General features: G+C 40.4%; 1 protein-coding gene and 1 non-coding gene across 3 annotated transcripts in view; both read left to right on the plus strand.

Moving 5' to 3' along the window:
* Positions 1-24,669, plus strand: part of FRAS1 (Fraser extracellular matrix complex subunit 1) — a 596,246-nt gene that overhangs the window by 266,931 nt on the left and 304,646 nt on the right. For both annotated transcript variants that reach the window (XM_056568808.1, XM_056568807.1), the window contains exon 15: positions 2,095-2,238. In XM_056568808.1, coding sequence (XP_056424783.1) covers positions 2,095-2,238 — 144 coding nt within the window. The remainder of the gene's footprint in view (positions 1-2,094; positions 2,239-24,669) is intronic.
* On the plus strand, positions 14,755-14,942 carry LOC130343718 (U2 spliceosomal RNA). The gene has a single exon (XR_008882992.1). It is a non-coding gene; the product is annotated as a U2 spliceosomal RNA (small nuclear RNA).

Raw genomic sequence — 24,669 nt, forward strand, 5'->3', positions numbered from 1 at the left:
CATAAATCTGGCAGTACTGTACACGATTTAAGATCTTTTCACCATACTTACTAATTGATATAATTTCATCCACATATCAAAATGATCTTAATCAGATAAGAACTAGTACGCTACCAGATATATGAGACCTCTAATGGGAAAGAGAGGATGAAGGTGTAATCATAGGAATCCATTGTATAGTTACCGTACAGTCATTTCACAGATATGGCTGCATCTGAAAGGACCTCTGTGGCTCCTCATGCCATTGTCTTTCAGGTAACTTCCAAGAGAAGGCTTATTGTCCCATGATACCTTTATGCCTCATGGTGCTTCAAGAAGACCATGTTATTTCATGATAACTACTGCTGCCTTCTGATTCCCATAAGCCCCCCCCCCCCCTTATGTTCTAGAAGACTATGCTGGCCTCTGCTCTCCAATGTGCCCCTGTTTTCTAGAAGACTATTTTATGACATGCACTCCCCTTACTGTGGCTTTTACCCAGGACTTGACACCTGCCCATGGGTATGAAACTTTTAACCAGTAGGGAAACAGGCAACCCCCACAGTGACAGTACAGTTCCTTGTAGATGTCGCTATAACATATCATGCCGGCAACACTATTCAGTGATAAGGGGGTTACATATGTTTTTATACAAAAAATATAGGAAAAACAAGATGAGATATGACCTTGTAGAAAACTATCAGCTCCATTTTGTTTGTAGCTAAAGTCTGGGACAGGTGGTGTGATACCATATTGATGCAGTACACTGTCCCATCTCAGTTGTCCTACCTTCAGGCTTTCATGTAATTGCTTGATTGTTCCTGGTACCTGACTCTTTCCCTCCCTTCCTATCCTCCCTTCTATTTTTCCTTTGTATCTAACTACTCTTGGTTTACCTGTTTACCAAATGACACATGACCACTTTGTGGTTTATATTTGTTTATTGTAGTTTGTACTGTTTGACACAATCTGTATCATTTTAGAATGTACTCAATGCTAGTATATTGATGGTTTCTTTATGCATTATTGTGTTTCTTGGCTTTGCTCATGCTGTTTTTCTGTGTACCTATGTTATTTGTATTGAAACAAGTTATAAACAAGCAACAGCTCTCACTCCCTGCCGGACTCAAGCTGTCTGTGTATTACATTTATTTTTAAATAATCAGTAATTCCTCTCATGAGACAACCCATTTTGTAACATTAATAGGAAGGATTTATGGGGATGTTCAGCCAAAGGATTTCACCATGATGTCATAAATACTTAAAATCCACATCTTAATTACTCTTTAACATGACAGCACAAGCATGCCATCTCTTCTTACTCACTAGGGCTATAGCAAGAACGTGCATGCCCTGTATATAAACATGAAACGGTGTCAACTAAGGATACATATTTAAAGGGACCCCAAAGGACCCTATTTAAAGTGAATAGGACTTTTTGGGATCTTTCATATCCTGTTTCACACCTTTTGTCCAGCCCCATTATTAGGAATTTTTTTAAACGCTCTGATTCTTAGAACATGTATACGTAGGCCAACAGTTTACAAATGTGAAAGATTTATCACTATGACTTAGGCTGCTTGATAAATCTGGTGCATCTATAGACTGTCTAGTCTAAATTTATACTGTGTAGTCTATTAGTTGCTCTACTTTAAATCGTGTACATACATTTTGGCATCATGTTTAAGCTTCACCCCTTTCCAATGATATCACCCACCCCCTCCCTGTTCTGATTAACCATTTCCCCAATGCCTGATGACAGGGCACGCTTCACTATTTTTAATATGTGCACTATGAATAAAAGGTATTCCTCAATCTTGTTGAGCCACAATTCTGACACATTTGGAGCCAAAGTTCTGGCTCAACAGCAAAAGTGAATCCATGCATCTGTTTATTTATTGTTGTTGTTTTTGCCATTTTCTTTTCAAGCTTACATTCACCTGCTGTTTATGCGGTTTTATTTTTTTTTGCATAGAAGTAGTTTAAGAAATAAGAGCTGACATTTTTAAAATTTTTGATTGTCCATTAATGTACTCATTTGCTCATTCATTTATTCCACATCCTTTGCAGATATGTTTTGACTTTTCCTTACTCTCCTTACCCTTTGTCTTCTAGTATGTCATGAAGTCTGCTCAGATTGTCACGGTCCTTCAGAAAGTGATTGCATAACATGCAGGGACCCATTACAAGTGAAACGTGGAGATCGCTGTGTAGACAGCTGTGGAGCAGGATTCTATGTACAAAATGGAAGCTGTGCAGGTACTGTAATTTTTTTTTTTTTTTTTGAGCAACATTATGAATTGCCTTGTATGACCTTAGTAAGAACAAATGTATATGTCTGAGTAAGTACTGATCGTATTTCTCAAGAATAAACAACTGCATTAGTCAAGCATGCTGCAACATATTAAAACTGAACTAATGTGCCAGGAACAATAATATATCCATTGATTTATCTTAAAGTTGGCATAATTAAGAATCCTTCATGTAATGTTCAACAGTTTTGCTAACGGTAGTTAAAATCTGAAATATGAGGCTAACAGGCTTGTGGGGAAACAAGGCAGAGCTAAAATGGCTAAACTGGTTATTAGTAAAAGATTTATGAAGGCTGTACCAGAGAAAATCTGAATTTTTTTTTAATTATTTTGTACAAAATTATTATATATTAAAATACAATTACTTACAATTACAACTTCATTACTTATTCTGGTGTACATTTGTTAAAAACTAACTAACTAGTTTCTACACGATTCTTTTGATTGTTTATTTTTCCTTGTCAGTGGGGTTTAGCTGCAGAAAATGTTAGTTATTCATATAAGTTAGGTGCATAAGAGAAAGACTCTAAAATATAACAATTAAAGCATAATCTAGTTGGAGCTAACAGTGAAATTGCATCCTCCTAGCTGAATTGGAATGCTGGGTTGTTTAGTGTTTCAGCAAACTGGTCTGTCAGCAGCTATTGGCCAATAAATTTGGGGCTGTATATTGAGTTTACACAGCTAGGTATGCATCACTTTCTGTTTGTGATATAGGGATATGAAGAAATACACACACACACACACACACACACACACATATATATATATATATATATATATATATATATATATATATATACATATATACATACATACATAAATTGTGAGAAGTGTCAGGGATCGCCCTTTGCTGAGGTAAAGGGACATGTGTCTGTCTTTATCCACATAAGGGAAACAGCAGCAAGTTCATGCAATCAGACTCTTGGTCAGGTTTATTAGAATTAGTTGCAAGCCAAATAAAAATAACAATACAGGGACAAACGCAAAACCTTGCCTGTCCGGCACTTACTATACAAGTGATTACCCTCACTACCAGCTGGAGAGTTTCTCTCTGCCAGCTTACAAAAACGCTTCTATCAACCTTTACTCACATGAGTCTCTCCCACAGACAGGCTATTTACTGTATCCTGCCGTGTGGAAATTCTTTACTATGTTACCAGATGCAGGCAAGCAGGCATGGTGCCGTCTCTGCAGAGAGAAAATGAGGCACAGTCCACAGGCACAGCTCTGCGTCAGCACCTCATGTATCACAAAGCCTGGATATACCTAGTCCACCAATGCCTGCTCTCTGCTGGCTACAGATAACTCTACCTCACCACCCTCTGCTGTATGCTGGATACTACTAGTAAGTGGGAGGAAAATCTATCAATTTTCTGGATCTAAATATCAGAATAGATGAGAATAAGGGAATACAAACCAAGATCTTTAGGAAACCCACGGCTACTAATAGCTTATTACATTGGAAAAGTTGGCACCCAGGATCGCTTCGCAAGAGTATACCTTATGGCCAGTACCTGCGAGCAAAAAGGAACTGCTCGCAGGAAGAAGATTACAGGGAGGAAAGCCAAAATCTCATGTTACGATTTTGTAATCGGGGATACCCTAAAAAATTTATGAGACAGGCATATAATAAAACAAACTCTAGAACTAGGACATCACTTTTGGAGGAAAAAGGAGAAGAATATGATCCCCCAAAAACTATAAGATGCATAGGGATGTATGATGCCTATTCCCCTCAAATTAGGAAAATTATGGATAAGTATTGGCCAATACTCTTAGTGGACAGTGATCTCAAGGAAGTAATAAGTAAAAAAAACAAGTATAACATACAAGAGAGGTCTTAACCTCAAGGATATCCTTGTACACAGCCATCAGAAGGATATAGAAGTAGCCAATGATTTGAATTGGCTCTCAACCCTACCACCACCAGGCTCTTATCCTTGTGGCCATTGTGTGAACTGTAAGTTCATGCCACGGACTAAATCCTTTGTTAATCCAGTTGATGGAAAGAAATATGAAATTAGGGATTTCATTAACTGTAACAGTAAAAATGTAGTCTATGCAGCAAAATGTGGTTGCCCGAAATTGTATATAGGGAAAACAGTTCAACAACTGAGGAGACGTGTGGGTAAACATCTGAGTACAATACGCACCAATGCTGAGACCCCAATATGTAGACACATGAGAAGTGTACACAAGAATAGTTTGGAAGTAATTCAATTCTGGGGAATTACCACCGTCAAATTGGGGCCAAGAAAAGGAGACATAGATAATCTCCTCCAAAGGGAAGAAGCCAGATGGATCTTCCGTCTGAGGAGTAAATCACCTGATGGTCTTAATGAAGGCTTTTCCTACTCTGCATTTTTAGAATGAAATAGGTTGATATATAGTTAATTTAGTAATTTAGTGAGTGGAATAATAGTTAAAATAGTACTAAAGGAAGAAGTGGGTAATTTGCCAATGACATCTTAACCATATCCCTGTTAATTGGTATAGGGTCATTCCTGTAATTACCTGGGTGGGTCTGGTCCTTGATACAAGTAAAGTGACTTGCTCCAAAAGAATAAAAATGAAAAATAAGAAATAAGATAAATTATTTACACATCCTTATATATCCAAACCATGTGATACTTACCTCGTGGACCAGCTTGGTTGGATCCGGAAGAATCTACCAATAAGAAAATTAACAAAGAAATGAATAAGATGATAGGCTACTATATAGCAAACTATCTTGTATCTCCTTATACTTCTCCTAGTAACCATAATGTGGGGGTAATAACTACAATATGGTCAGGATATAGTTATAAACATCAATAATCCCGGTATAGTACATAAAATAATAGGAAGATATAATAGATATAACGATACAATAAGATGACATCATATAGAGAGATCGAGAGCTGTCAGAGAGCTAGTTTGTTTACTTGTCTCTATGGCAACATACATCTAATGCGCCAGCACCGGGAATACCTTAGTGCGCGTGAGCCTCCAGCTCCGTGGAGAAAGATCGCAACTACTGATAAGTCGGGAGATATGTTTACTTGTTACCATGGGAATACTGAACCCAGTGCGCAAGCGCCGGAAATACCATAGAGGAAAGCCGTGGTATGATAGAAGGGGTAGGACGGGACAAATGCGCATGCCTGATCGCACTAACAATCATTGGTTCAGTGACGTAAGAAGGTGAAAGCTTACAAGACCTATCTGGATTGGACCACGAATTACAAACAAGTAAGAAATAAGGATGGAACGTGATCGTTGATAGGTTCGGATGGAAATGGATATCACATGACCTAGATAACCCGGAAGTGATCCGGTAACAAGACAGAAGGTAACAGGATATAGAATCATAACTAAGAGACAAAATAGTGATATGGCAGTCCCTGATTGGTCAAAATAAATTGGTAAATGACCACACCTACAAACAGAGGACATATATATCACAGCGATTACCCACTCCCAACATTAGTGTCCTATACCTTGATAAAGCTGGGTCTTTCCAGCGAAACGTCGGGGGGATGCTAGGGAACACTTTTTAAACAGCAATAATAGGAATTGGTAAATTAGATAGAGGAGGTGCATGTTATGTGGACTATGAAGATTGGAATCTTAGGATCCAGATCAATGTAAAAGAGTCCCTAACATATAAGCCCTAGTGAATCAGAATTAGTGGAACCAGTAATGGACCAATCCAATTCCTATATATTGTGTTTTTAAACACCTTCGTTTGTATTATTTTTTGCACCTCATTTTGTTCTTAACAAATAATAAATAAAAGTGAAGTTTTAAAAGGGTGACCCTAGTCGGGGGTCTTAGTCCCGGAGGGGTTGTTAACCCTGAAGGGAATTGGAATTTATGGATACTACTAGTAACACCAATCCACCATCACCCTACTTCCATCCAGGCCTTTTTTTAATCCAAAAGACGAGAATGGAGACTTTTTTTTTTTTAATAATATAAAAGAATAATTTTATTGATCTACATTAAAAATCCAATAAAAATTTTATTTTATCAAGGGAAGCAAAAGTTCCACTGGGTGGAGAAATAAATAGGCATCACTCCAGAAACAGACCCACATCAATATAACAAAAACATAATATGGTAAGTATCCTCATATATATGCGGTACATAGACAGCTGGGACCACAAGGTCTTCTCATTAACAGGCTCCCATGAGGGATACATACATACATACCCAAATATAGTACACAGTGGTTATGGAGGTCTGCTGGAGCGTCGCTCCAGGGATAATTTTTGCCACGCTTGGAAAAATCCATGCCGTATTCTTCACGGCATGGAACCTCTTGCTACTCCCGAAAAAGGGATAATATTTGACATGCTGGGATAAGGCCAGAAATTTTCAAAAAATCGCTCAACTCTACTCCCAACTGTTTAACAGCCAGGCCTCTTCCATAGGCAGCCATTTTTGGGATTTGCCTTATCTGTGTCATGCCTTCCTCCTCCCCGATTCCATCAGTTATCCTTTGGGGAATCCATTCCCTCCAGACAATAGTATTCTCCCAGTCACCCTGCTGTAGTGCGCCTCAATTCCTACTTGGCCAAATTGTTGGTGGCACAGGCCCTCCCATACTAACTTGTGGACTCCACGGCCTTTAGGCAACTAATGGGGTGTGCCAAGCCAAGGTGACGCGTACCTAGTCGCCATTATTTTGCTGAGACAGCCGTACCATGCATGCTACAGTTGATATGTGAAGTAGTACCTATGGCCAGGGGCAATATGTGGCCGAAAAAATGCTTTGCTCCATTTTTGTTGTCTCAGTGGGATTTCCCAGCACCAGGTCTGCTGGCCAAATTAAAATTCCCAGGCCTGAGTTTGCTTTTGTAAACACCCTGCAGCCGGCTAGGGCTCCTGGCCAAATTCAAACTTTTTGCATTTACTTTTGCAACCACACTGCAGCCAGTCAGGGCTTCTGGCCTAATTCTAATTTGTTGTGTTTGCTTTTGCAACCACCCTGTGGCCAGCCAGGGCTGCTGGCCAAATTCAAATTTATTGCGTTTGATTTTGCAACCACCTTGCAGCCAGTAAGAGCTGCTGGCCAAAATGAGTACCTAGTTGCCATTATTTTGCTGAGAGAGCCGTACCCTGCATGCTTGATTTGTAGAGTTGTACTTACAGCCAGGGGCAAAAAACTGTTTTGCTCCATTCATTGCTGCTACTTCCAGCCAGGCCTGGGCCATCTGGCTGGGGTGAAATTCAACAAATTTATAGCAGTTGCTTTTGCAGCCAGCCATAGCTGCTGGCCAAATTCAAATTTGCTGCATTTGCTTTTGCAACCACCCTGTGGCCAGCCAGGTCTGCAGGCCAAATTAAAATTAGTAGCTTTTTCAACCAACTTGCGGCCAGCCAGGACTGCTGACCAAAATCAAATTTGTTGCATTTGCAACCATCCTGCGGCCAACCAGGGCTGCTGGCCAATATCAAATATGTTGTGTTTGCAACCACCCTGCAGCCAGTCAGGGCTAATGGCCAAAGTAAAATTGACTTTTTTGCAAACCTGCTACTTTCAGTCAAACCCCATGAAGAATGCAATTTGGCTATCTGCCTATATTGTAGCACTCTATACATGTATCCCGCACAACCTTGCTGTACAAGCTATAGTATGTCATTTAGACAAATACAGTAACTTCACTACAGAACTTAAACAATATATACTGAATGTTCTGTCCTTCTTGCTCGCACACAATTTTTTCTGTTTTTATACACAATACTACTTACAGACAACTGGATGCCCCATGGGAGCAAAATTCTCCCCATCGCTGGCAAATCTGTATGTGGCCCACTGGGAGGAGAGATGGTCCTCTATAACACCTCAAATCAATTTTTCCATCTAATTGGATGCTATGGAAGATACTTGGACAACCTCCTCCTGGTGGGGCTTGGTACACAAGAACAAGCAGTTAAATTTGATGAGTTTCTTAAACCATAATCAATATACGATCATTTACGTTTTACTACCCAATGCGAAAATCCTAATACTAACTTCTTGGATGACACACTGATGAGCAACCCGCAATTGAATAAAATTAAAACCAAACTGTACCACAAACAAACTGCTGGCAATAGTTTGCTACATGCCGAAAGTTCAAAAAAGAAAAAAGATAAGATTCAGCTCACCACTATAGCAGAGTAGAGGACTGGAAATTCACTTCAGGTATGGAGAGCAGGGCAGGCAAGCAGAGGGCTGTTTCCCGGAGAAAGATATCGAAGAGGGCAGAAAAGCAGGGGCCTCCAGCTGCTCCAGAAGATAGTGATGGAAAAGTGGATTAAAACTTCACTTTTAATTCATTTTGTTAAAACCAAAGGATACCCATGGAGAATAAAAGAACACTCACGAAACACCAAAAGTTGCCATCCACGGCATGTCATTAAGAACCTCCTTATAGAAGAATTTGTGCGAGCGAGAAGGGCATGTTCGGAAACACGAGAATATCAAAAAAACTTGTACAGATATATCTATTCGCTTGATACGCAGAGGATACACACAATCAGATATTCAACGGGCTATTAATATTCCAAACCACAAAGACATTACTTACAAAATAAATCTTACCATAATCACAACTCGCAGCAAACTGACCCTCTTACATTCAGCACAGCTTATAGTATGGACTTAGAACCAATAAAACAAATTGTCCTAAAACATCTACCTGCTCTCCACTATGACGAAACCTTGTCCCAAATATTAAATACAGAAGTCGGAGTTGTCCCCCGAAGAAGGTAAATAAATGTACAATCAACTATCTCCGAGCGACTTCCGAACAGAACCTACAAGGAAACAAAACTGGCTTGATTGTATAGCATGCTACAGATGTGGCCACACTTGATGCAATTCATGCAAATATATCAACACTTCTAATAACGTCAAATCTTCATCAATTGGTGTTAGCTATAATATTAAATCATTTATCAATTGCCATACTACACATACTACCTTGCTACATGCAATATCTGCAACTTACAATATATTGGTTGTACAACCAGAAAATTTAAAACGAAAATTGCCGAACATCTTTCATCCCGTAACCAATCTCTATTCCCTCAGAGATCTATGTCTGGGCTCACAAAACACTACTTGGAAAATCATGCCGGGGACTTGTCTAATCTTAATATCCAAGAAATGTAAAGAGTCAAACCACCTAGACGAGGTGGTGATTGGAGTAAGCTGGTGTTAAGAAGGGAGGCGTTTTGGATCCTCCGTCTGGACACCAGATGCACACGGGGACTGAACTACAAGAATTAGCTCTTACATTTACTAATATATCGCAAAACAAATACATTTAACTGTGTATCCATATGAGTGTATTTATACTATTAATGACACTGTTTATATACCTCTGTGCACACACAGCATATATGCCCGTCCTTATATACTTAACCACTCTGAATAAATTACCTTATCGGAATACATGCCCTATGAGAGGTGTGTCCAATACCTGTTCAGTATTTTGGACTAATATATATGCTGGATGTTCTCCTCTATGAAACATCGCTATGAATAAGGTTTCCGTGGAAACCGAAACATGTTGGCAATTCATTTTCTTCTGTTGTGTTTGCAACCACCCTGCAGCCAGTCAGGGCTGCTGGCCAAGTTCAAGTTTGTTGCTTCTGCAACCATCCTGTGGCCAGCCAGGGCTGCTGGCAAAAATAAAATTGACTTTTTGGCAAACCTACTACTTCCAGTCAGACCCCATGGACTTCTTGCTCACCAGATTAGACTGTTTGCCATGAGTGTCCTGTCTTGTCCACCCTCTAGTGTGGCTTGGGGGAGAGTGTTCAGCGCAGCAGGCAGCATGGTCACCTCAAAGCGAACAAGCTTGTCAGCCAGCAGCGTGGAAAAACTGACTTTTACTGAAATGAAGCAGACATGGATCAGTGAGGAATTTAAACCTCCTGTGCCAGATGCCACTGATTAGGCAGTGCTACCCCTCCTGTATGCTAGTGACATCAGTCCGCCATCTCATGCTGTACGCTAGTGAAATCAGTCCGCCGTCTCATGCTGTACGCTATAAACATCTGTCTTCTATCTCATGCTGTACACTATTAACATCAGTCAGCCACCACCTGCTGTATGCGGGCTACTACTAGAAAGATAAATCCACCATCGCCCTACTTCCAGCCAGGCCTACACATACACAACCCATCATCCCCAGAAAAGGGATAATTTTTTCAGTTTTTCATAAAAGAGCTATTTCTTTTTCAGTCTTGACTATTTTACACCACCAATTCTGTTACTACTCCCAAAAAATTAATACATTTTGACATGCCGGGATAAAGTTACTGCTTCTTCCTATGCCTCTGTGTGCATATTAACGCTGACAGGCATCTAAAGACAGCCAGGGATAGTTTATGCCGCTTTATTTTGGTGTGAATTAGCCTATAAAATGGGTAAGCTGGAATAGTTACAATCAGTTACCGCATGTCGCCAAAAGTGGCCGATTATTGTTTTGATTAATCGACTAATCAGATAAAAATAACCATAATGGAGAAGAAGATAATTTGTGAGCTAGGTTAGGGAGGGAGTTAAAGGGGTACTCCACTGAAAAATGTTAACTTTCTGGCACCAGTTGATTTAGAAAAAAAAAACAGATTTGTAAATTACTTCTATTAAACAAATCTTAATCCTTTCAGTACTTATCAGCTGTTGTATGATCCACAGGAAGTTCTTTTCTTTTTGAACTTCCTTTCTGTCTGACCACAGTGCTCTCTGTTGACACCTCTGTCCATATCAGGAACTGTCCGGAGTAGGATAGGTTTGCTATAGGGATTTGCTCCTACTCTGGACAGTTCCTAAAAGGGACAGAGGTGCCAGCAGAGAGCACTGTTGTCAGGCAGAAAGGAAATTCAGAAAGAAAAGAATTTCCTGTGGAGCATACAGCAGCGGGAAGGATTAAGATTTCTTAATAGAAGTCATTTACTAATCTGTTTAACTTTCTGGCACCGGTGGAGTACCCCTTTAAAGAGTTGCTCCTACCATCCTTTTTTTTATTTTTTCTGTCCCTGCCTATTTCCCATCTAGCCCTAACCCCCTCCCTGCCTTTAATTTTTTATTTTTTTTTACTATATTAAAAATGTCTTTTTGTTTGCCTGGTAGTGTGCTCACTTACCAGGCAGACTTCCCCAGGAGGCACGACATCACTGATGCCTGCTGGGGGTGCCGACTTCCGCCTTTAGATCATCTCTGCAGGATGCCTCCAGCTGTTTCACCACTACAACTCCTAGCTTGCCCTGACATCTATTGGCTGTCAGGGCATGCTGGGAGTTGTAGTGGTGAAACAATTGGAGGCACCCTGTGTTGAAAACAATATCTTTCCATGCCCCCCAAACCCTGCCACCCGAACCCCGCCACGCAACCAACTCCCCCCCCCCCCCCAAAGAAGACATACATACCAAAGGGCAGGACAGTCTGGTAGCAGCAACTCCTATATGCCGGGAGGCTGGGCGGGCATGTGCGAGGCCAGGGAGCCAATATGCGTATCTTCTGTTCTCCGCGCTCCCTCCCGCCTGTCTGATTGACAGGCAGGGAGCGGGCGCAGCCTGACTGAATTAGTAGCGATTGCCCTGCCGGCATCGGTCCAAATTCAAGCGTGACATCACGCCAGGCTGGTTTTCAAATGTAAAATACAATATTTAAAAAATAATAATAATTCTGAATATATATTAGAGATATGTTGTAGTACATAAGTACTGGTGACAGTGCCCATTTAAGTCTTACAATTGACTGATATTACTGATATGTGTAATGGTTAGACAGTGCTCCAGGAATTCATTTCCTATCAACTTAAAATTTCTTTGCCTCACACATTAAGTCTTTCAGACCTTTAAGAAATGACATATTTATTGTCCAAGCAAGTCCAGCTGCTTTGTTGAAATATAGTTGTTATATAATGCACATGCACCGTGCACTCTCTGTTACCACAGAGCTTTCAATAGATGGACCAATTACTGCACTGAAGTGCTTGATGGAGTATTTGCTTTCTAAAAAATGTTTTATATTTATTCCTTTTGCCTTTGAAAGGAAAAGTGGCAGATATACTGTATTGTCAGATATACTGCATTGTTTTAATACATACTTAGGAAGTGTTTGGGGACCCCACTATCTCATCCCATATGAACTTTCACGGCCTGGATAGCTTATTCTTCACTATATTCAACTGCATGGCTCCAGGTTTAGTCATCACTTGGCTAAGAACAAGGCCTTGTATTTTTAAATACTGATACTCTGTGTATGTGTTAAAAGGGCTCTTTTGTTAGTTATGCATACCATTTGTTTTGTTTTTATAATCCATACGTTGGTTGTGGATAGCAAGTTTTTGCTACAAAGTTATCCAGTTCCATGCTTTGCTACATGCTTTCTTGTCTAAGTTGTTGTCCAGTGGAAAGGATGTTATCATCAAATCCCTGTTGTTCTACGGAAAGGGTCCCATTTGTATGGGAGCGACGGAGAAGCACATGTCCAGCACTCATGCATCTTCAACACTTCCATACAAATGAATGGAGTGTGCGCTGTCTACAGCATGTACTCTCACTAAGAGCTGGGTCTGCTTACTGGAGATCATGGGGGTCTGCTCACTGGGATAGGGGATAAGATAATTTTCACTAGACAACCTTTAATGTCTGTAGTTTGTAGCCTGATATATATAAATCTTTACTACTATTGAGGTTAATTGGAAATTACTCCCTAAAGCTATGCCTAAATATAAATATCAATACTTATGTCTTATTAAGAAGTTAAAAATCAAGAAAGAATTTAGAAGTCATATTTGTGAATAAACCAATATACATTAACATTGTAATCGCCATTTTATACTTTATAAGCCCTTTTTCACACTACGAATGTCAAGCAAATATATAGGCCCTCATTCTCGAAGAGACCAAAAGAGAATAATTTTAAGCTGTTTGATGTATGGAATAACACAGCAGACTGCCCTATTCCATAAATAGACACCATATTAAAATTTATAGTGCACAGTATACATTTTAAAAAAATGTTCTTTTCTTTTCCAAAATGAAGTAAAATACAGAAATGTGGGAAAGAACAATGCAAGAGAAAGAACAATAAGATCCAGGTAACTAAATAATCAACTTGCAGGTAGTGTACGTTGAGACAGTGAAAGCGAGGATGGACGTAACAAATTGTAAGAAAATAGAACAGAACACTGAAATAAAATTTGTAGGACCACATTAACATGATGGTTTTACTATAGAAATCTAATGTGCATCGGCTTACCAACATTTAGCTCTGGGCAGCACTGAACAGGATCTCGGGAGATGCGCTAGCTGAATACACACCCTTGCCATTAAACATGCACACCACTGTAAGCACAACAAATAGCACACATTATAATTACATCTTCGCCCTTCTGTTGGATTCCCAAGATCCTAGGGGGGGTGGGGGGGGGGGGATGTTGTTGGGGGTGTTAAACATAAGAGGTATATGACCAGACCCCCTCATCTCCCTCAGCTTTCTATAGCTTACACTAAGTTGAATGACCGCAAAGAATGATCTATATAATTGTGCCCAAATAGTGTGGTTTAACAGAGCTACTTTTTCCTTTAAAATAGTTGTGTGTTCAAAGGCTCAAGTCGCTGATTTTTAATTCCTTTTTTGAAAGGGAATTGAAGGGGATTTGCAGCTGACAGCAATTGTCCATCTTGCAGCACAAAGATAATATGTCAATAACTTAAATTATTTTAGTTTTTGCAAATCCAGACTGGAGGCATGCAAGGGTGAAAGCAGTTATAGAAATCCTGGTCAGAAATTGTTTTGTTAGATACAGTGTGTATATACATATATATATATATATATATATATATATATATATATATATATCCCCAAAATAAAGCAGCACTACTTATCCAGTCCAACCAAAAAATTGGTGCCAGCGTCCCAAAGGACTTGATCAGAGTCCATCCAAGATAAGAACCAGATAAAGGCGCAGCACTCCAACAAAATAAGTGATTTAATATCTCATGTCAGCATTTCAACGTTTTAGCTCCTCCTGGAGCCTTTTTCAAGCATAGTGATACACAAACCTATGAGGGCTTTTATGCCCATACAAATCATTAGTGCCAAACAATTTCATAAAGTGATCATTAATACAAATCAAATAAAAACTACATAAGTGCAAATATAAATTCATGTAGAAAATAGTGCATACTGGTATATAAAGTGCGCTAGTGCATACTGTGCAGAGTAATAGTAAAAATATTAAAAACACAGCTTGAAAAATACAATTCATAGTTAAATTACATATAACAAGAAGATATGCAACACATGTGTACACAAAACGATTCATAGAAATCCATACATACTGAACAATGAAGGGGAGGCATTCACCTGATCCATGTAATGGTGCTGCAAGCGTGGGTAATTAGTTACTGCGCCTGCGTGAGAGGCTGAAAGCACTTCCAGATATGAGATCCCTGTCATGAGACCAGTCTCGCTTCTCGGCCTTTTGGCTAAGATCAAGTGTAGTATCTGTTCTTATCAGTTTTTCATGCCGGTGGACAGTAACGCCGATATGGGGCTGGTGGGGATGGGTGCTGCATGGAGGATGCAGGTGTACCAGGGCTTTCCGGGGCTGGTTCTGAGGAATCAGCTCGACGGCTGCCCCGATGTGACCTGTTCCCTCCGGGTCTCGCCATGAGGCTGAGAGGGTCTAGAGCCGAGGTACTTTTGTGCCTCGGGGAGTGGTGACCCCGAGGTGCCGAAACTCACTGGGAGGATAGACTCACTGAGTTGAAGCACGGGCACCATAATCTCTTCACCTTGTGGCACTCACCTCTTGATTCCCGGCCTTCTGGCTAGGATCAGAGAAATTTTTATAGATCCGGCCGGATGTCCGGGCAGTATATCTGCACACATTCACTTATTTATTTCTTTTTTGTCTCACTGTGTCACTTTTTGCGTGTTGTGTGTTCACAGGATTTGTCAGGATGCGGTAGCCCTTCTGGGTGTCCCTCCTGGCGGTCTAGGGGAGGTGTGTGTGGCCATTAGGTTCCGCACCTCCCTGCAAACACCCCGGGTACTCCTGCTTTGGCAGGGTACTACCGTAATCGGCTCTGCGGGCAGATACCTTGGCTAACGCCAAGGGGGATGCCGGGAGCATTTGTGGTCCCCTAGTAGCTTCGGCGAAAAGGGACATCGAACCTGGAACCTCGCAGGTACCTTTTGGTCCGGAGGCGAAGGGTAAGGTTTGTTGGGGGGCCTCTCTCCTATCGGAGAAGGGCTTGCGATAGACCGCATCCTTTGTGCACGTTTTTTTAGTGTAACACGTTTGCACTTTTTCTTGCACTTTGGGTGAATCGAAAGCACGTTCCTCGGCTTTAGATAAAAAAAAAAATAAAAAAAATATGAGACCAGTCTGGTCACATGACCCGTTGTCCCAGCAACTGTCAACACTGTGTGCGAGGCAGTGTTTCAGGATCGCAAGAGCACAGGCTGTCAAACCTGCTGAGAGCAGATGTTAACCCTAAGTGAACCAAACCTGCTGAACAATATGCAGAATTAGGTGTAGTGCACCAGCACTGTGGATATAAGTGACCCAGATGAGGGAAGTAATTCATATATATATATGTATATATATATATATATATATATATATATATATATATATATGTGTGTGTGTATATATATATATATATATATATATATATATATATATATATAATTGTTAGATGTATTTTGGATCAGAGTATTAAGGGGGTACTCCAGAGGGGAAAAAAAAAAAAATCAACTAGTGCCAGAAAATAACACAGATTTCTAAATATGTTAGAAATGTTTAAAAATCTTATCCTTTCTAGTACTTATAATTTGATGTATATCTTGCAGAAAGTCATGTAGTCTTTCCAATCTGACCACAATGCTCTCTGCTGCCATCTCTGTCTGTGTCAGGAACTGTCCAGAGCAGGAGCAAATCACCATAGCGAACCTTTTCCACTCCTGACAGGGACAGAGGTGGCAGCAGAGAGCACTGTGATCAGACTGGAAAGACTACATGACTTCCGCTGGAACATTTAGCAGCTGACAAGTACTGGAAAGCTTAAAGGGGTATTCCAGGAAAAATATTATAATTTTTTTTAGTTCAACTGGCTCCAGAAAATTAAACAGATTTGTAAATTACTTCTTTTTAAAAATCTTAATCCTTCCAGTAGTTATCAGCTACTGAAGTTTAGTTGTTCTTTTCTGTCTGACAACAGTGTTCTCTACTGACAACTCTGTCTGTCTCCGGAACTTTCTGGAGCATAAGAGGTTTGCTATGGGGATTTTCTTTTACTCTGGACAGCTCCCGAGACAGGTGTCATCAGAGAGCAGTTAGACAGAAAAGAACAACTCAACTTCAGCAGCTGATAAGTACTGGAAGGCTTAAGATTTTTTAATAGAAGTAATTTACAAATCTCTTTAACTGTCTGGAGCCAGTTGATAGATATATATATATATATATATATATATATATATATCTATATATCTAAGTTTTCCCCCTTTAAGATATTTACATAGAAATAATTAACAAATCTTTATCATTTTTGGCACTTGTTGATTTGAAAAAAAAAATATTTCCCCTCCAGAGTACCCTTTAAAGCAGAGCTAGCCAAAGGGACAAGCTAATGTGACTGTTAATTGTATTCAGGATTAATGTCTTAAATTCTTCAGTATTTTATTTTTTAACAATTTGGTGTGCCTGCCCTAACATGGGAGCCTTATGCATTTCTGGATTTTGGAATTTTTTTACCCTTGCACCTTTGACCATGCGGTTTAATTAACATTATATTTTAATAGTTTGGACATTTACGCATGCAGCGATACCACACACGTTTAGGTTTTATTTATTTATTTTAATTTTTTTATTACAAAAATGGGAAAAGGTGGGTTATTTAAACTTTTATTAGGGAAGGGGTTAATGCATATTTATTTTTTTGTTTTACTTATTTTTCTTTTTTAACACTTTTTTTTAGTCCCCATAGTGGACTATAACATGCAATCTTTAGATTGCATACACTGATCAATGCTTCTCCATTGGAGAGCATTGATCATTGTTATCCATGCTCCATTGCCTCAGCCTAGCAAAGCTGACTGAAAGCCTGGAGCACCGATTGGATGGCCGGGAGGAAGGTAAGACACCTTCCCCCGTCCTCTCGCTGTGGTTTCACCGCGGCAGTCCCGATCAGCCCACTGAGCTAGCCGGGAACGGGATTAACCTCTGTTAGTCGCCGCGATCAACTTTGGCCGTGGCGTCTAAATGGTTAATACCTGACATCAGCCTGATCGGCGATGTTCGGCATTAGCCATTGGTCCTGGTTGCTGGTAGCAACCGGGACCCACCAGGTATGATGTGAGCTCACCTGCTGAGCACGCGTCATACAGTGGGAGCCCGCAGTGGACGCACATATATGTCCATTTGCGGGAAGGGGTTAAAGGCATAGGTTTCCATTGGAAAATCCTTTAGACAAAAGTCTTGAATGCACAATGCAGACTAGGTGAGAAAAAAAAGTATAATTCTAACATTCTTTAAGGTTGCCTACCCTCTCAAGGAACTAGCCCATTTTGGCTTTATGGACCCAGTCGATTAAAATTTTTGCACTTTCATTTTTTCCTCCTCCCCTTCTAAAAATAATAACTCCTTAAATTTTGCACCTACTGACCCATATAAGGGTTTGTTTTTTGCATCACCAATTGTACTTTGTAATGACATCACTTATAACATAATCTGCGGCGAAACTAAGAAAAACTTATTTGTGGGGTGAAATTTAAAAAAACACCACCAACATTTTGTAACTTTTGGGGGCTTTCGTTTCTACACAGAGCACTTTATGGAAGTCTTTATTCTGTAGGTCCATACGATTACAAGGATACCCAATTTATTTAGGTTTTATTTTATTTTACTACTTAAAAAAAATTATAACTACATGCACCAAAATTAGTATGTTTAAAATTGTTATTTCTGATCCCTATAACTTTTTTGTTTTTCCTCATACGGGGCTATATGAGGGCTAATGTTTTGCACCGTAGTCTGTAGTTCTTATTGGTACCATTTTTGTTTTGATGGGACTTTTTGAATGTTTTTTAATAAGTTTTTATGGTATGAAGTGACCCAAAATGCACAATTTTGGATGTGGACACCATCGACTGTGCGGTTTAGCTAACCATAAGTGTAATAGTTCGGAAATTTATGCACGCGGTGGTACCACATATGATTTTCCTTCTTGTTTTTTTATTACATTGTTTTATTTACAAAATGGGAAAGGGGGGATTTAAAACTTTTATTAGGATGGGGTTAATTTAATTTTGTAAACTTTTTTTTTTTTTTTACAATTTCTTTATTTATTTTTGTCCCCATAGGGGGCTATACCATGCTATCTTTTTATTGAATATACTGTTCAATGCTATGCCATAGCATAGCATTGATCAGTGTTATTGGTGCTCTACTTATCCAGCCTGCAGAGCCTGGCAAGAGCATCAGAGGACCTATCGGACGTCTGCAGAGCCTGGCTGGAGCATCAGAGGACCAATTGGATTGTGAGGAGGCAGGTATGAGGCCTCCCATCGTCCTCTCAGCTGATCGGGACATCTCAGTTTCACCTTGATGATCCTGATCAGCTGATGAGCTGCCGGGATAATTTTACTTTAGTTTTAGACACAACAATCAAGTTTGATTGTGGCGTCTAAAGGGTTAATGTCGGGAATCATCTTGATCAGCGGTGCCGAGCATTAACCTTGGGTCCTGGCTGCTGATAGCAGTCAGGACCCTCTGGGTTTAAAGCGTGCTCAGCTTGTGAGCACGCTTCAAACCCCAGTAACGGGACCAGGGCGTACAGGTACGCCCTGCGTCATTAATAGTTTAAACCTGAAGTCTTCAAGTAACTTGTTAAAGGGTGTAGCAATAGTTATAAAGAAATTGTAACTATGTTGTTTTATCCTATTTGAAACATAACATACATTGGTGATCAAAAAACAATACTACTCAGGATATACAGAAGAGACAGCCTACTCAACTGTAAAACATCAGGGTTTTTTTTTGTTTCTTATAAAATTTTTACTAGAATTTTTATGCACATTCACTTTTGTGTTGGTTTTACACATTGATAAATGATCAAAACACTGGCAAAGTACCTCGTTGTAGTCACCTGAAGACATGGTGTGCTTCTTTCACACTACCGTTTTTGCCCCGTAGGTGACGTCCATTAGGAAGATAGCAGGAGAAAAATTTGTGCATGACACATCTTTTTCTCCCGTTATCTTCGGCCGCAATAACGGGAGTTATAATGGACGTTAGAGAAATCCCATTCAAGTGAATGGGATCCATTTTGCCTGTTATGACTCCCATTATGCACCGTTATTAAGTAAGGGTGGTCAAAGTAAAAAAAAAAAAAAAGAGCCGTTATCGTCCACAGTGTGAAAGAAGCCTTACTAAATAAACATACCCAATTCTTCATTAGAGAATATTTTTGGTAATAATGTTCCATACTAATTTCTTGTTACAGTATGGTCTTTTTATTCAATTTTAATATACCGTATTTATCGGGGTATACCACGCACCGGCCTATAACACGCACCCTCATTTTACCAAGGATATTTGGGTAAAAAAAGTTTTTTACCCAAATATCCATGATAAAATGAGGGTGCGTGTGTGCGCGTGTATACCCCGATATACCCCCAGGAAAGGCAGGGGGAGAGAGGCCGTCGCTGCCCGCTTCTCTCCCCCTGCCTTTCCTGGGGTCTAGAGCGCTGCTGTCGGCCCTTTTCACCCCCTGGTTATCGGCGCCGCTGCCCGTTCTGTCCCCCTGACTATCGGTGCCGGCGCCGATAGCCAGGGGGAGAGAAGCGGCGCCGACAGCCAGGGGGAGAGAAGGGGCAGCGGCACCCATTGCCGGCGCCGCTGCCCCGTTGCCTCCCCCATCCCCGGTGGCATAATTACCTGAGTGGGGTCCGCGCTGCTCCAGGCCTCCGTCGTGCGTCCCCAGCGTCGTTGCTATGCACGGCGCGGCGCTCTGACGTCATGCGCAGCGCCGTTCAGCGCATAGCAATGACGCCGGGGACGCACGACGGAGGCCTGGAGCACGCGGACCGGACTCAGGTAATTATGCCACCGGGGATGGGGGGAGGCAACGGGGCAGAGGCGCCGGCAATGGGTGCCGCTGCCCCTTCTCTCCCCCTGGCTGTCGGCGCCGCTTCTCTCTCCCTGGCTATCGGCGCCGGCACCGATAGTCAGGAGGACAGAACGGGCAGCGGCGCCGATAACCAGGGGGTGAAAAGGGCCGACAGCAGCGCTCTAGACCCCAGGAAAGGCAGGGGGAGAGAAGCGGGCAGCGACGGCCTCTCTCCCCCTGCCTTTCCTGGGGGTGTGTCGGCGTATAACACGCACACAGACTTTAGGCTAAAAATTTTAGCCTAAAAAGTGCGTGTTATACGCCGATAAATACGATAATCCTAAACAAATTTGCCTTACTTTGCCTTTAAGACATGTGACCTTATAGCTTACCTCCTACTGTGACAGTGTGTGAGCTCTCAGGCTGCACTGCCACCTAGTTGCAGGAAACAAAAAACATCATGAAACTTAATATCACTAATTATATATATATATATATATATATATATATATATATATATATATATGTGTATGTGTGTGTTTATAAAAAGAGGTTTACCTTTAACATACTAATTGTCTTGTTCATTATTGATTGATTATCTCAAACACACATAAATGACTCTGTTGCATAAAATGTGTCACATTTGTTCATTTTACTTCCTTTCTATCAAGAATGTACGCTTACTGGCTAAGACTGATTGGAGGCTTGGGGCGTTTCTCTTCTTTATAATCATTTTTTGGCTCAGTAAGCAGCATGGTGTAAAACTAAAGGCCTGACACAGTCACTTGTCTGCATTAAAAGAGGTTTAGTGTGTGCTGGTTGATTGCTTAAAGCTGTGCTGTAGTCCATCAGGCAAGTGAATGAACCATACTGCCAAAACAATGATGACTTGTGGAAGAACTTAATTTCCTTCTCTGTTGGTAGAGTTTAAAGGGAAATCTCTCCAACGTTTGCAAAGACTAAAAGCATATCCATAGGAATGTAATGCTACAAATATTAGTTACAAGTAATGAAAATTGTAATACATGTAATACAAGCTATAAAGAGTAGTTTTTCTTTTTAGTCTTAGGGTACGTTCACACATACAGGATCCTGTGCAGATTTGATGCGCAGGATTTGTAACTGCCTAATAGAACACTTTTAGGGGTGTTGTGGTGCACCCGACATATTGGCATTAAAAATGTTTCGCAAGAGGCTAGATAAACAACATATTTGGAATTGCAATTACTATAATCCTTAATATTATAAACCAAATTGCTGTCATAAGATCTAAACTCTCTTGCGATATGCATGTAATTGCATGTGATACAAGTGTTATGTCCGCATCTCCAGTTTCCTGGGCTATGTAACCAAGTGGTGTTCCTGGATGGGGCTGTTTTGTCAAACATACTGGGTGATAGTCTACTCCCTAATGAGGGATCTCTTCTGGATACCATTTTGAAACCCTGTGAAATAATCCCTTCTAGGATGTTATCCTGTTGAAGTACAGGCAGGTATATTTTTTCATTATATCCCCAATTTTGTAATACTGTCTGCTATATTGCGGAACAAAATATGGGGCTGTTTTCTCCACCTCCTGTTTTTGATTTCTATTAGAGGATTGTACAATTCATTGGGATCTATTTAATCTGTCTGCCTTTACAAATTGGTTTCTGTGAAACCTCTCTCTTTTAACCTATTGTACAAATGACCTGACTCCATTTCATAATCCCTATCTCGAGAGCAGTTATGAATCTGCACCTCTCACCACATGGTATATTTTCCACCTCATGACGAGGATGACATGATGACGTCTGTAAAATGGTATTACCTGCTACATCTTTACGATACGGGGATGACACAATGTGACCTTCTTCAGATGAGAACCTGACATCTTGGAAAGATATACTGTCCCGAGAAAGAGTCTGTAAAGGATAATTTTAGATCATTATGATTCAAATACTTGACAAAATGCCCAAATCTCGGTTCAGTATCCCTCCAGATGATAATCAAGTCATCTGTATATTGCCCAATCCATTTTATACAGTTACAAAAGGGATTGGTGGGTGAAAATATAAATTACTCCTCCACCACATGTCTAGGGTGACATGATGACGCCTGTAAAATCGTATTACCTGTTACATCTTTACAATACGGGGATGACACAATGTAACCTTCTTCAGATGAGAATCTGACATCTAAGAAAGGTATACTGTCCCGAGAAAAAGAGTCTGTAAAGGATAAGTTTAGATCATTGTGATTCAAATACTTGACAACATCCCAAAATCTCGGTTCAGGATCCCTCCTGATGATAATAGTCATCTGTATATTGCCCAATCCATTTTATACAGTTACAAAAGGGGTTGGTGGATGAAAATATAAATGACTCCTCCCACTGGCTCATGTATATGTTCGCAAATGAAGGCGAGTATTAAGCACCCATTGATGCTCCCCTCATCTGAAGAAAATAAATGTCATTAAAGGGTACCTTTCATCAAAAAAACTTTTGATATATTATAGAGTAATGTATGCAGAATAACTTTCCAATAGCATGTTATTAAAAAATATGCTTCTTTCTATTTAATTTTCCACTTTGAAAAAATGTCCACTAGGGGTCTCCCTACCAGTCCTTTTTTATAGATTTCTGACTCATACTGGAGTCCTAAACCCCCGACTGCAGCCGGAACACAGACAAACTCACCACTGCTCGCTGCCAGGGAGCAGTGGTGAGTTTGTCTGTGTCCCGGCTGCAGTCTGAGATTTAGGACTCCAGCATGAGTCTGAAATCTATAAATAAGGACTGGTAGAGAGACCACTGGTGGACATTTTTTCAAAGTGGAAAATTAAATAGAAAGAAGCATATTTTTTTAATAACATGCTATTGGAAAGTTATTCTGCATACATTAATCTATAATATATCAAAAGTTTTTTTGATGAAAGGTACCCTTTAAATATGAAAAAAAAAATTTTGTAACAAAAATTCAGTGGCCTCCAAAATAAATTTCTTCAGATCAGGGGAGTAATTGCTATACATATTCATGTGTTTGGACAGAGCTTTCAGGCTTCGCCCCAGGGAATGGATGGATACAGCGCTGCCACATCACAAGTGACCCAAGAAAAATCCTCTTGCCACTGTATCCTATCCATAATCTCCTGGACATGCATTGTGTCCTTTATATATGTAGGGGTGATAGGGGTAAAAAACTGCCAACCCAGTTTCCCAGTCTCTCACCCAAGGATCCAATGCCAGCCACTATAGGACGGAGGGCAGTGGAAAAACCCCTTTGTGGACCTTGGGGAGAGAGTAAAAGACTGGGGTGACAGGTCTCTGTAAAAATAAATACTCCTCCATCTTTTGATTGATAACTCCCAAAAAGAGTCCTTCCTCCAGGAGAAGATTTAATTTCTCCTGACATGCTTTTGTACGGTCCCCCGGTAAACATCTGTATGTGTCTGTATCTTCAAACATGCGCATATTCAAACTTTCATACATGTCTGCATACATAACAACCACCTTGCCCCCTTTGTCTGAGTTGCATATAATTAGATCCTTTTTGTCTTCTAGTTGTTTAAAAGCTACTATTTCCTCCTTGCTGAAATTCCTATTTCTAGGATCAGATTGTATTTATTTATGCAACTCGACCAGATCCCTTTCAACCAGTTCCTGATATCTATCCAGCGCAGGAGGCCTAGACGCTATTGGATAGAAATCAAGACTAGCAGAAAGGAATGGTAAACCCCTATCGCAAACAGAGATTCCGTATATAATAAGTTTATCATTTTAACTTGATCTGAAAAATCAACAAATACATTCGTATAATTCTGTGCAATAGGGTTGACTCGGGTTAAGACTGGTGGCTGGGGGTCAGGGTACTTCATTAAGGAGAAATGTCTCTTCAGTGTGATTTCATAGGCCCAACGGTTCACATACAGTATGGCAGCAAACAAGTCAAAGTCACAAGATTTATTACATTGGTTTAGGCTGTTTGATTAGTCTGTTGCATTTCTAGGGCTCTCTTAGATGGCATGAGCTGCACTGTAAGTGATCACTACTCATAGTCATAGATTGACATTCATCTACAGTGCCTATGCCAAGGCTCGACGATTGCGTGAGGATTGATGCAAAAAAGATTGCTAGATCATTTGTGCGGCCTTTAGCTGCTATCACTCATCAACCACATGTCCCCTATCACAGGGAGATGTGCAGTCGAAAAGCATAAAGCCTTTCCCCCAGCGGAAACGTTTTAAAAAGTATCTAAAACTAAAAATTCCAGGCATAGGCATACAA

Source organism: Hyla sarda, chromosome 1 (assembly GCF_029499605.1).
Source record: "Hyla sarda isolate aHylSar1 chromosome 1, aHylSar1.hap1, whole genome shotgun sequence".
NCBI classification, from domain to species: Eukaryota; Metazoa; Chordata; class Amphibia; order Anura; family Hylidae; genus Hyla; species Hyla sarda.